The following is a 14,151-nucleotide window of genomic DNA, read 5'->3' as shown; positions in this document are numbered from 1 at the left end:
TATTTACTGGACTAAAAAATGTACAAAATTAAGTTACTTTAAGGTAAATTAAAATATCTTATTACTATAAAGCCAAGACTTTATGAAGAAGAAAGTTGAAGGATACAAAGAGGGGAGTTAAGGATTACTAGTTCCAGTGCTGGGTTCCATACATACTATTCTGATTACCTTCAGGTACCCAGGAAACCCTGGACCCGCAGGGTTCAAGAAGTGAAAAGGTGGCAACACAGACCAGCTTCTGGAGAGTGTCCAGAAGAATGGCCAAGGGTAAGATAACCACTGTCCTAAGGCTTTCACTCTCAGGGCCAGCTGGGTAAAATAGAGACTCTCATTGACATGGAGGCCAGAAAAAAACAAGGATGACCAGGTATTCAGGAGCTGGATGACTAGGAACAAGTAACCCACCAATACTTTTAAAACAAGTAGCCAATAAACTATCATACTTTCTTCTTATAAACATAGCATGAGTGCCTTAACTCAAATTGATGTACTCTCATTTTGTTGTGGCAGCCAGACTTAGCAATTAATTATTTAGACTTAGTATCTAAGGCTTAGCAATTTCAGCTCCAAAAATAAATCTTGCTATATAATGTTTTTTTTGAGTAGAGCACCTCTTGTCCCATGAAGTTTCCAGGAACTTCTACTAAAATAAAATGAGCATTATATCTTGCACTGATCGAGACAAAAAATGTTTTGTTCAAAGCACCAAAAAATTTAAACAAATCCCAAATAGAAATAGAAATAAATATCCAATAAGGGAAAATGCCACTTCATCTCAGAGAAGATGATGTGGGTTTTAACAATTATCACTCAGCAGAGATTACATACTACCTGTTTTCCACCAGGTGATCTTCTAAGCAATGATGATTACATAGCTCCTGCTCTACAGAGTGGATGATATGAATAAATAAGCATTAAAGGGCAATGTGATAAGTGCTTGGTTATGAATAACCATAGAAGCAAATATTGTAATCAATATGAGACATGTGAAAAGAAGCAGTTGTGAAAAAAAGAAATCATTTGATGATCCACACTCCACAAATAGTCTCTTGTGAGTATTTTCTTACAGTCATAAACTTTGAAATAGGAACATACGAAACAACATCAAGCTTCCAGTGATTCTGTGCTTTTTCAGCAAATTCTATTACCAAGGAAGGATACTTGTGCTTAGGAACAAGTAACCCACCAATAAAATATGTGCTTAATTCTAAGGCCTTTGATTTTCAAAACGCTGTGATTTTTTAAAAAGAGTAGATTTTGATAGAAGTCTAGTGGTCAATTCTGAACTAAGAATGACTTCACAACCCTTCATTTCCCCTTCTAGCTTTTCCTTTCCCTCTCTCCTCTCTCCCTCTTTTCCTCCCTGCCTCTCCCCCTTCCCTCCTCCTCTGTCTCCATTATTTGCCTTTATACTAGATAGACTATTAAAAGCCCCAGAGTCCCAGAAAAGTCTTGCTGCCCACTTCTGAAGGTAGAGCTAAATTACTGCACCCTCAGGAAATCTCACACTAATCTTATAAGATCGTGCTTCATTTTTTCCTGCGGCTGAAGTTATTGCTAAGATAATGTATTTATAAAACTTTTTAAGTAACACACCACTGCCAAAAATAGTATTATAGTATTATCATATGTCCAAAAGCTGATTTTAATCATCACTTTAATCTTCAAAAGATAACTTATTCCATAGAGAAGACTGGGATTTTCTTCAAAGTCAGGAAAAAATAAGCTGTTTGATGAATTAAAATGGATAAGATTAAAGAAAAAGTTCTGCTATGAGAGTTTTAGAAAGCTATATAAAATAGCAAACACTCAAAGAAGTAAAAATAAAGTTTGAAACATAAGAAGTCTAGCTGTCTTAGAATTATATAGGGAACATTAAAGAATTAATATCCTGAAATTACTTAGTTAAAAAAGCAGCATATGTTCTTAGTGCTATTATATCATAAGATGAAAGAAAATCTAAAAGATTAAACCATATTCATCTATAAAATGGTAAAATAATATAAAACAATCAAATATCACTTATTATATACTTATTTTTAAGCATAGCAACCACACACACAAAATTTGCTACCTTCTGTCAAACTTCAAATGCAAAAATTTCCAGGAACAGCACAACAGATTGGTAAAGTGTAAAGCAGCCCTTGCTTCTTGCATTCTTTCTTCATGATGTGATGTTTCTCACTAACCCAAAACAAAACTTGACACACAAGAAAAGAACTTGCACCATGGAAAAGTCACACAGTCCCACTTCACTTTATTACAAAACAAATACTATACTCTTCTACAGCCATTCTTGTATTATTCATTTTTATGCCCTTTAATCCTCAAAATGCTGGGGTTTCCCAATCATGAATAAAAATTAGCAAGGTTGTTCGTATTTCACAAGAGATACAACAATCATTCTCTGTTTCCTGGGATCTGTTAGCGCTTACAGTCATGGCAGTGAAATGACCTCCCTCACACAGCGTGTGTACACACACCTCCCAAACAGGAAAAAAAATTTTTTTTCTGTAAGAAGTTTATAACTAGAGATCTATTGGATGCAGTCAGGTCAGGTGTGTAGAATGATGCAGGTTCGGAAAGGAAGCACAGATTTACTGCTATCAAGACCATTAAGTCTTGCTGGAGAGAACTAATTGATTTTGCCCTTTTCAGTTTTTAAGGGGTCAGCTAAAGTCTCCCTCTGTGAGAGTGGATAATGGAACAAGTGGTGAACTACACTAATGACTCTGTGACATACTTTCAGGTTCTGGTGTTATATAGTCTGAACACAGAAAGAATGTTCAACAAAGAGCCATACCAGAAGAGTCTGTAAAACCTTAAATTGCTACAACAGCTGAGAGAAGAGAATAGTCCCATTGAAAGGAAATTAATGAACAAGTGTCAAAATGGACAGTTGGTGTCAATTCCTAGCGGATTTGGAAGTGAGAAGTAGACTTGAGGAAACCATGTTAATAGAGCCCTGGTTTGTATGAAAAGAAAATCATACTTTCCCAAAAATCCATCATAGGAGTCATGCTTGTCACAATCCACATTACTCTGTGTTTAGTAAAAAGAATGCTTTATTAAGGGCTACGTAAGCACCTTACTTTGTTGATCTCCAAAAGCATATGATCGTCTGTTTTCTTGAAAACAAATTTAGAAAGAAATTCTGCACTCAGCTGATGTGGTAGTTCTTGGAACAAAACGTAGCCACCATTTTGAGAAAAAAAAAAAAAGACTCTTTCAAGCCCAAGCTATCTTTTATTGCAACTTTCGAAAAGAAGCAAAGAACAAGGGATGGGAAGTGGCAAATAGAAATTAGAGATTATGAAACTTTTATAAGATAGATTTATGTTAAAGAATTCAAAGAAATTAGGCAAGAAACTAGAAAATATCAAGCGATAGCAATTCTATTTGAAAACATGTAAAGAACTTCTGAAAGGAGATATAATATACATTTGCTCTTATTTAAGGATATTCAATCCTACCATAGAGTATAAGAGGAAAAAATAGGGAGAATAGATGAAACTAAATATGAAAGCAAATGGCTTGGAAAACAGGTTAGAGACAGACAAAGTAAGTGTAGCCTATGCTTGTCAACATAGAAAGGGATGGAGGGCCAATTAAGCATCAAATAACTAAATATGCCTGAGAGACCCAATATTTAAGAAGTCTTAAACTGACCACTTATTGGTGAAATCCAGTTTGGGCCACAGAATCTGCTGGCTGCCCAGTAGATTATAGGTGAGCTGTAGTTTTGACTAGGTGTATAGAGCACCTGTGTATTTGTTCAGACACCTTCCATCTGCTGAAATCCTTTGATCACCCTCAATTCTAGTTCTTGTAGATACTGTAAGTGGGGCAGACTGAAGGGGAAGGGAGAAAGACAGGATATATATGCATTGTGTAACTCAAGACTTGTATAGTATGGTCTCTCCAGCCCACTTTTACCCTATCTTAAGTGTGCTAACCTACTCCGTCTTTCTCTTTCCTTCTTACTGTATATTTTAAAATAATCAAATAGACCATGAGTTTCAAGCATTTGAAGTTGAGCATCAGCTTCATGACCTCTGGGACAGGCTGCCTGTACCTGGCACTGTACGTGGAAAATAGCATTGCATCATTATTTCCCAAAGTACAGCACAGGTCCAAATCTCAGCCAACAGCTATCAACAGTGCCTCTTTTGGTCACTAGAAAAACGGAAGTTATCCTACAGGTTGCCAAATAAACATTCAAAGGTCCTCTAAGGCAGTTCGCCCCTAGACTTTTTTTTATCCACTGAAGACTACTCTTCTATTGGGCACTGCAAGGAGGCTCAGAGTAAGAACTTCATTTTGATTGTATAAATTACTGCTGTAAGGGCCAGAGTTTAGTTTATAAGCATGTGATTTTCAGGCAAGTAGATTCATTTCTCATTGCTTTACTCCCTCTTTAAAATGGAGATAAATTATACGTGATAAAACATTGTGAAGATGTAATGAAATCATTTATTTAAAGCACTTTGACACAGGGACTGCAACTTTTCTTTTTCAGAATTGAGTAATGGGGGCTTCCCTGGTGGTGCAGTGGTTGAGAATCTGCCTGCCAACGCAGGGGACACGGGTTCGAGCCCTGGTCTGGGAAGATCCCACGTGCCGTGGAGCAGCTGCGCCCGTGAGCCACAATTACTGAGCCTGCGTGTCTGGAGCCTGCGCTCCGCAACAAGAGAGGCCGCGATAGTGAGAAGCCCGCGCACCGCAATGAAGAGTGGCCTCCGCTTGCCACAAATACAGAAAGCCCTCGCACAGAAATGAAGACCCAACACAGCCATAAATAAATAAATAAATACTTAAAAAAAAAAAATCTATAAAAAAAAAAAAAGAATTGAGTAATGGCTACAACTTTACAAAATAAAATATATATAACTACTTTTTATTCTATACTCTAAAAGTACAAATTCTGGAATATTACAGCTTAAATCTCATGATAGTTTATATTTAAACAGAAGAAAATAAAAAATTAATTTAAATGACTTAATAAAAAGATTATACTTACATTGTGAAATTATACAGCACGGCTTTTCCAATCACAGCATCTAGGCCAGATCTTGAAATCAGGGAAGATAAAACTTAACATGATTAATTTGTATGTGACTAGTGGCACATTGAAAATATAATCCCTGTACTTAAAAAGCACCAGATTATATACAATTTAAACATTTTATAACTTTTGCCATGTTTCTATCACTTACTATTCTAAAAGCTAACATGCATTATCTCAAGGCGAAATGTCTGAGCTTCTGAAAAAGTATGAAATGTGTGTGTACGTCTGATTAAACAACTTTTTTTTCCAAACCGGTAGAAAAACTTTATGGAATAAATGTGTTTGTACAGTGGTGACTATTTATCACAGTAGGCTGTGACATAGGCATTAAAGCACCAACTATTTTGGACAATATGTCATAACCAGCCAGTTGGAGGGCAGTAACAAAATACTTGGCTAACCATTCTATACTAGAGACATCTGTTTAGCTTAACAAGCTAGTAACATCAGACCCTACTATAATTTGGGTCATATGAATATCACAATTCATTTAGTTTTTAAAAGATGTAAATAACATTGAAAAATCATTCCATATCTTAGAAATTTTAAACATTAGTTTTACATAGCATCATGGAAAATGTTTACGTAATATTTTAAGTGAAAAAGACCATATATACATGGTATTGTATTATGTCTATATTCTTAAAGTTATGTAATACAAAATTTACATTATGTACTATTACATTATATAAAATTTTTGGTCATATGGAAGACCAAAAAAGCAAAGTATGATTTATTGAGGTGACACGTAGATGGATGATTTTTCTTCAATCAAAAGTTAAATAATATAATACCAATTTGTATTGTTTACTATGCGCTAGACACTGTATATTGTTTATTAACATTGTTTTAATCATTAAAACAACCTTATAAGGTAATATTATTTCCATTTTATGGACTAGTTGAGACTTAGAGAAGTTAAATAACTTGCCCAAGGTCAAATATTAGCAAGTGGCAGAGCTGAGCCTAGGATTCAGATCTAACATCAAATCCCGTATTTGTAATCACTATAATTATGTTTAAAGAAGAGAGTCTACTTTATATATACTGCACTCTGTTCATTGTTCTTATTTATGAATAGATACTTGTCAGCATCTATCCTGTTTTTCCTGGAAGTAGGGTGACCAACTTGTTCTGAGTTGTCCAGGATTTCCCAGTCTTTGTACTGAAAGTGGGACCTCCTGGGTACTTGTCCTAAGCAAACCTTTGCCAGTTGGTGACCCACAGGGAAGGAATACGTAACCTGAAAACGTTCTAATGCATCACAAATGTTGCTCTCAAACTCCTGAATCTGAATGAAAATAGGGAGAGTGCAGAATAATAAAAAGAACTTCATTTTTTAAGCACCAAATAAGAGTTTCTCAGGTAGACGAGCATTTATGGTCTCTTTCCCTGAACACTGTGCTTAGAAAATAAATGAGCAGGGCTTCCCTGGTGGCGCAGTGGTTGAGAGTCTGCCTGGCAATGCAGGGGACGCGGGTTCGGGCCCTGGTCTGGAAAGATCCCCCATGCCGCGGAGCAACTAGGCCCGTGCGCCACAACTACTGAGCCTGCGCGTCTGGAGTTTGTGCGCGTCTGGAGTTTGTGCGCGTCTGGAGTTTGTGCTTCGCAACGAGAGGCCGCGATAGTGAGAGGCCCGCGCACCGCAATGAAGAATGGCCCCCGCTCTCTGCAACTAGAGAAAGCCCTCGCACAGAAGCGAAGACCCAACACAGCCATAAATAAATAAAAATTTATTAAAAGAAAGAAAATAAACGAGCAGCAGCCTCTTTCAGTAGCATTTTGTGTCTAGTACATGAACTGAACACAGGTTTCTGTGGAAGTCCTATTCTATTCCCAAGTGGAAGGGAAGGGGGGGGTGAGAGCAAAGAGGGAAAAATATATTTGAAAAATCTGAAGAGCAGCCTCTCTGGTTCGTCCTCTGCTCGTCTTGGACACATTTCTTCGGAGCTATTTTGAAAAAGGCAGCTGCACAGTAGTCCCCGTAATCCAGGTCCAGCCCCATTTCTCTGCCCAACTTCTCACTGCCACAGTCTGGAAGTTGCAGAGCATTCGCCTTTAAAACATTCCCTTCTCCTCTGCTTGGTCGGTGCCCCTCCCCCATGCCCTCTGAAGTAACTCGAATGTTCTGTCAGTCTAAGTGCAAACTATTTTTACCACAGAGTTCGTGTTCGGGAATCTCTGGGCACACGCTGTCTGCAGATTAGGTAAATTACAGGTGCACGGGTTCAGGTTACTCATTTAGCAGCCACAAGTTTAAAGCATTAATCTGCCTCTTCTGAATTTTCCCTTTCAGTCAGCAGGCCCTTCCTTCACCTTCTATTCTTTAGGGCCACTCACTGGCCTTGTTAGTTGACCCTTCTTCTCCCGGCAGGCTGGACTTAGTGCTGTTCATTTTCTTTCTCTCCTTGCCCACCTCCACCCCCTTTCTTCTACTCCCTTTTCTCCTCTTTCTTTCCACTGCTGAAAAAGTATAATTACTTTCTATCTGGCCCTCAGGTCTACTTTCTCAGCTGTAACTGAAACTGCTTTCTTTGAACCCAACTATGCAATAATATAGCCATATTCTTTAGGTATAACCCACAAAAATCTCTTCATCAGTTTCTGACTAACCCTGTGTCTACTTCTTCCCTGACCTTCCTCCTACTGTCACCACTACTCCAATCCACAGGTTTGTTAAAAATCTTCAACTCTGCTCCCTAGAAATACCAACCCAACATCTCAGGAACTTACGTCCCCACACCATCCTTTCTCAAGCTTCCATTCATGACAGACTCTTCATTGTTATACACTCATAAAGAACCACATTCTTTTCCTCCAAAGTTCCTAGCTCAGGTAGTCATTTGTGTCATTTTTTTAATTAGTGTCTGTCCCCCAGTAATTGGAAATTTGTTGAGGGCATAAATACATGAAACACAATTATCAGAGTCACTAGTTCTAATATATTCACTTCCATTACCCCATTAACACAAATAAATCCCTAAATTTATCCTAAACGTCTGTCTTAACAAATCTAGGTATTTCAGTTAATTCCCTTTGGCTATTTCAATCACAGGCCTTATGAATTGAGTAGGGGAAGGAAGGAAATTAAAATTTGTTGAGTGCATATTCCATAACAAGGACTCAACATATATTTTTTTTCCATTTTATGCTAACAACATACCTGTGATGTATATATTACATATGCCATTTGATCTCTTATAAAACTGAGGCTTGGAATGTATAATTAAGAATGGCTAGAACTTAGATTCTGGCTTACTCCGAGACTGTTTTCCTACCACATAACAGCACTTTCCCAAAGGCTCATAGCTAAAATCCACCATTGGCTGAGCTGGCCATAATCCTTTTCCTCCCACTCCTTTTCACGGAGAAGAAGAACTGGACATACTCAAGCTTTTGTGGAGATGATGGGAAGAAAATGCATTTACAAATAACTAAGCATGAAGTAAGAATAATGGGGTGGTAAACTATTTGAAAACTCTCAATTCTATCACTAACTTACTTTCACATTTTGTTATGAATGAACTCTAGGCCCCTGAAGTGATTTATTGACACAATATTATTATTCTCTTATTATTATTTACTTTTTCCATAATTAAAAAAATATATTTGAACTGTTTAAACCTTGGAGGATAAACCTGTTTTGACCACTTGTCAAGATCCGTGTCTCCCAAGTTGTACTGAGAAATAATGTAATTGCAATTACAGGCATCTCACATTTTGTTTGAGTTCCAAGAGTTCCGTATTTAGTTGTCTGGAATCATTGTGTATTTTCCCATTACCTAATCTAATAAAAAATGGTTATTTCCCAAGCTGGCATTTCCTTTTTTTCTCTCTTCCCATCCCTACTCCCAATCCCCAAAACAACAACAAAAGAGGGAAAAATCTGTTTGAACAAAGGTGAATAACAACACTAATTTTATTGGCCTGAGTTCTAGAGAATGTTGTGAAAGGGGCTTTGTAGTTTAATAAGAAATGACAATTCAATAGTGATAGTTGAATTCACACAAAGAAATGCCACCCCTTTCTGGGAAGTTGCTCTTGATCAGCACCCCAAAGCTTTTTCTTCTTCTTTCTAGAATCTTCTCTTTCTACATTTTGAACTCACTGTTTCTCCAGTGGCAACACTTAAATAAGGGAAAAATGAAGGAGAAAGTGCACACTTTCATATTCTTTAGCAGGTTCATGATGTGCAGACTTTCTCATATCTACCCCATACCTCTTAAAATCAGTGGTGAGTCTAAGAATGGTGTCACCTTAAACATTACTTTTTTTTTTTTTAATACATCTTTATTGGAGTATAATTCCTTCACAATGCTGTGTTACTTTCTGTTGTACAACAAAGTGAATCAGCCATATGCATACATATGTCCCCATGTCCCCTCCCTCTTGAGCCTCCCTCCCACTCTCCCTATGCCACCCCTCTAGGTGGTCACAAAGCACTGAGCTGATCTCCCTGTGCTATGCAGCTGCTTCCCACTAGCTATCTATTTTACATTTGGTAGTGTATATACGTCGATGCTTCGTTACTTCTGTCACCCAAGCAACAAAATTCCCTAGAAGTGATCTTTTTCTTATCTCATTTTTTCTCTATACCTAATTGCAGTAATAAAAATACTTTTATAGGTATGCAACATTTTTGAAGCGATTTCACATTTTGAAAAACTTTATCATGACCTTTGAGAGTATGATGTCTTTGTCATTATACATGTTATGGGTGAAAAAACTGAGAATTTGAGATATTAGGGTTGACTGAGTTCTCATTGGCCCAAAACGATTGTGATCTAGGTCTTCCACACCCAATTCCAGTGTTATTGCTCCCATTTTTTAATCACTTAGTCAATTTCACTCACCCTTCTAGATTCCAACTCCATAAGAAGAGAGCATTTTTCACCACTTTATTCTTGTCACCCAGGACGCTATCTGGCACTCAGTAGGTACCCCAAAAATGTTGAATAAATGCATTTCAGATATCGTTATCTTAATAATCTTAGCAATAATGCTATATAACTTTACTGGTTAAAATGACTTTTCAAATTGTCTTCACATTATAAGATACAGCACAGAGTGAGGTTAAGAGCACAGGGTAATTTTCCTTAATAGATGTTAGGCTATTCCCTGAATTCTTGGAGCCTCCAATCTGGAGTCTCAACTGCTGATATTAGCAACCAGGGGAATGGCAGAAATAGGAGAAAATGTCACAGAAGTATTGGCTTCTTATTATTCCCTGTGCCTCCTACTTTTCCAAAAACAGAAAAATGGTTCTCACACTTTATAAGGAATTATTCAGCTGCACATAACAAAAATGTAAAAACAGCACAAAATGTCAAACATCCCAAGTCTGTGGCTCAATAGGAAGAGACTATGAAGAATTATCTTCTGGAATAAGTGATTTAACTAAAAAATGTAACTAGTTTCTACGTTGTCTGACCATTGAGTCCAAGGACATTGTCTTCAGTCTATTCATTTAAAAAATGAAATCATATTGAACACAGCCTATAATTATCACTGCTTGGGGTAGAATAAGAAGATCTTATGTTTCCATCTAGTTTTTCAGGCACTGACTATAAAGGCTAAAACCAGAGTTGACTGTCACCCCAAGGGCAACTTAAGGTTGGAAGGAGTCCTTCCAGAGCTCTGGGAGGGAAAGGAAAGGAAAGGGAAAGGGAAGGGATATAAGATAAATAAATAAATAAATAAATAAATAAAATAAAACAATTTAAATAGGAGAAAAAATAAATCTCTGCTACAGCTGTGCTTTATTTCCTTCATAAGAAATGGTCTTAGCCTTGACATAGCCTTATGCTTTAAATAACTAATGTTCATCAAGCAGCTAATATAAGGTTATATGCTTCACACGCATGGTATCATTTGATCGAATTCTCACCAAAATTCCATAAGGCAACCATTGTTATCTTAAAGAAATCAAGACCTAGTATTACCCATGCACACATAAATAGAAAATTAACTTAGCTAAGACTTGAAGGGGCGTCTTTGGAATTTAGGGGCCCTGCACTTCACCCTTATCTTGTACTGCCTCCTCAACCACCATACTTGTGTGTACTGGATCATGGGCAAACTGCAACTAAACATTCTGTTCCTTGGTTTGTATCTTGGTTGCTACCTTTCTCATCTGAATCCTATGAAAGAACTTATTTGGAGTCAGTGGATACCGAGAATGCTAATGAAAAAGCTATGACCACACATTGTAGAACAGGAGCCTTAACAGAGGCATCTTGGAGTAGTACGTTGAATCCTGGAATATCAAATAGCTATAGTGTGAGTCTTATTTCCACTAAAACTATTTTTCAAGAGACATTATTACATTTAGTACATCCCCATCCTCAGTCCCACCCCTTACCTTATAGGTACTACTGCTCCAGGGGTACGGAATTCAGATCTTGGTTGCCACCCTCCAAAAAAAGATAGCCAAGGAGGGAATCTGAGCACCCTCCAGCCAGCCCGTCCAGCTCCCAAGCTGTCATTCAACCTTAGTAAAGAGAGGAAAGAGATTTACCTGCTGCTATTGAGGCTGAAGCCTGAAAGTCATGTATAACCTTTGAAGGACTGTAATGGTTTTAATCACAGGAATAGCACCTTTTTGACAGGCAGGAGGGAGAAAAGAGCTGAACCAGTCTGCAAACATTAACCAAGCTATTTTGGAGCAATGGCTGTTGCCTTTGAAATCTTTCCTCATGGGTCTATACTTAGAATTCAGATGAGCCTGGGGGAGGGGAAGGGGGCAGTGTTAATCCCCAGTTGTTCTGAAGTTGTCCTGTAAGCAGGTTAGCATCTAAACTGCCCCAGATTGAAGTGTTCGATGCTTTGTTTACATTATTGGATCCTCTCTATGTATTTTGTTTTAACCTGTTCTGCATATAGGTTGTCACGTCATTCTGGGGGTGACACTTCTCAGTTTTCTTTCAAACTAGATGTTCTAGAGAGCACTGGCTGTAATCACATTGAGAGACTGGTGCTCCATGACAGCTAAAAGTTGGATTGAGTTTCAGGAGCTTCTATATATAAAGCTGGGGCGACTTAAGTCGCCGCACTAATTAAATGCCATCTGGGTGGCTCCTCTGGGTTTTTGAGCCCATCACCCAGTTCAGACCGAGTCAGAGGCCAAGGAGGAGAACATGATGATGGACCTTTTTGAAACTGGCTCCTATTTCTTCTACTTGGATGGGGAAAATGTTACCCTGCAGCCGTTAGAAGTGGCAGAGGGCTCTCCTTTGTATCCAGGGAGTGATGGTACCCTGTCCCCCTGCCAGGACCAAATGCCCCCGGAAGCTGGGAGCGACAGCAGCGGAGAGGAACATGTCCTGGCGCCCCCAGGCCTGCAGCCTCCCCACTGCCCCGGCCAATGCCTGATCTGGGCTTGCAAGACCTGCAAGAGAAAATCTGCCCCCACCGACCGGCGGAAGGCCGCCACCCTGCGCGAGAGGAGGCGGCTAAAGAAGATCAACGAGGCCTTCGAGGCACTGAAGCGGCGGACTGTGGCCAACCCCAACCAGAGACTGCCCAAGGTGGAGATTCTGCGGAGCGCCATCAACTACATAGAGCGGTTGCAGGACCTGCTGCACCGGCTAGATCAGCAGGACAAAATGCAGGAGCTCGGGGTGGACCCCTTCAGCTACAGAGCCAAGCAAGAGAGTGTAAGCCCAGATGCTGCCGAGGCCGGGGAATGCACAGGCTCGTTAGTCGCCTTCCCTGCGGCCTTAACCTCCAGCTGCTCTGTCTCCGTTCGCGTCCTCCTTCCTCACCCGCCCCTCCCGCTCCCTCTCAAATGAACCCCCGGTGACCCGTGAACACGGGGTGCCTGCCATGGGCAGGAACTTCATACCCGGCCCGAGGAAACAGGGGAGAGACCCCCTCACAAAGGGTCCCCTACCCCACCCCACCCCCCCGGAACCGATGTTTCTTTACTAATCTGCTGCCTCGGTTTTCCTCCAGCTTGAGGGTGCGGATTTCCTGCGCACCTGCAGCTCCCAGTGGCCAAGTGTTTCGGATCATTCCAGGGGGCTCGTGATAACTGCCAAGGAAGGTAAAGTAAAAGGGCACTGGACTGCGCTGGAGAACACCCCGGGAGAGGACTGGGGTGCTTGCTGGGGGCAGAAAGCGCTGGGAGCCCAGCAGGAGCCTGGACGGTCCCTAAGAGACCGGCGCTCCGTGCGCGGGGACCAGTCCTCCCGCGCGGTCTCAAGCGGCTTCGCGCGGGGCGCGGGGCTGCCGGCTCCTTCCTTCCTTGGGGGTTATGTTTGTGTGTGTTTTCTGCGCTCAGGAGGGGCAAGCATTGATTCATCGGCCTCGAGTAGCCTTCGATGCCTCTCTTCCATCGTGGACAGCATCTCCTCGGAGGAGCACAAACTCCCCTGCGTGGAGGAGGTGGTGGAGAAGTAACTCGGCGCCGGGGCTTGGGATGTCCTCCACGTAGCAGGAAGATCCCACCCTCCCTCCTTCGCCTAATCCTTTAGGTCACGTTACAGTGATATTTAGGAACCCAGACCCAGGAGCTCATGAAAGGGAAGGAGCCATATCCACAAAGAAACTTCTCGGAAACTGTTGTGCACGCTCAGATGAAAAAGCCTTTCGGCTTTGGACTTGTATTTTGGGAACCGCGAGTGGCTTAGATCTAGCAGTTTTGCTTTGTTTTCGTTTGGTTGGTTTTGTAATATATTTACTTTTATTATGGTGATCCTTTTGTGCCATGTTCAAAAGAAGTTCATTCCTGTTTAAAGCAAAGTGGGAACGTTGCATCTAAATGTTAGTGGTATTGAATATATTTTTGTAAATAATCTTAGTACTTTCATTTTTTAATGTAAACCTAAGAAATATATTTTAACTGTGTAGTGACGTATATAAAATGTGCGAGGATCCTGGTATTGTAATATTAAAATATAAGTTTCTATATGGACAAAGTTGTTCCTAATTTGATTCAACTGAAAAAAACATGTTTGAGGGCATAAATCAAGGTGAACCACATTTTAATTTAGAAACCACCCAAGCCCGTTTATTTGGGCGTTTACTCATGGACTGATTTAAAGGGAGGAAAATGGGTTGTTTTCCTGTGTCTGAATTAAACT

The 14,151-nt window shown here is 39.9% G+C and overlaps 2 protein-coding genes across 4 annotated transcripts in view; one reads left to right on the top strand and one right to left on the bottom strand.

The window, feature by feature from the left end:
- The window catches only part of LIN7A (lin-7 homolog A, crumbs cell polarity complex component), a 318,473-nt gene that overhangs the window by 26,391 nt on the left and 277,931 nt on the right, over positions 1-14,151 (bottom strand). For 2 of the 3 annotated variants that reach the window (XM_082419002.1, XM_082419001.1), the window contains exon 8: positions 5,021-5,071. The gene's annotated coding sequence lies outside the window, so the exon portion shown is untranslated. Of the gene's footprint in view, positions 1-3,669; positions 3,852-5,020; positions 5,072-14,151 lie in introns of all 3 variants that reach the window. The other variant, XM_082419000.1, reaches the window with a different exon arrangement.
- MYF6 (myogenic factor 6) lies at positions 11,852-13,980 on the top strand. Its single transcript, XM_082419111.1, has 3 exons — positions 11,852-12,723; positions 13,022-13,112; positions 13,350-13,980. Exons 1-3 carry the CDS (start codon positions 12,205-12,207, stop codon positions 13,466-13,468), a joined length of 729 nt encoding a protein of 242 aa, XP_082275237.1. The 5' UTR covers positions 11,852-12,204; the 3' UTR covers positions 13,469-13,980.

Source organism: Balaenoptera physalus, assembly GCF_965194825.1.
Source record: "Balaenoptera physalus genome assembly, chromosome: 13".
NCBI lineage: Eukaryota > Metazoa > Chordata > Mammalia > Artiodactyla > Balaenopteridae > Balaenoptera > Balaenoptera physalus.
The sequence above is the reverse complement of the archived record's forward strand: the minus strand, read 5'-3'. Positions and strand labels throughout refer to the sequence as shown.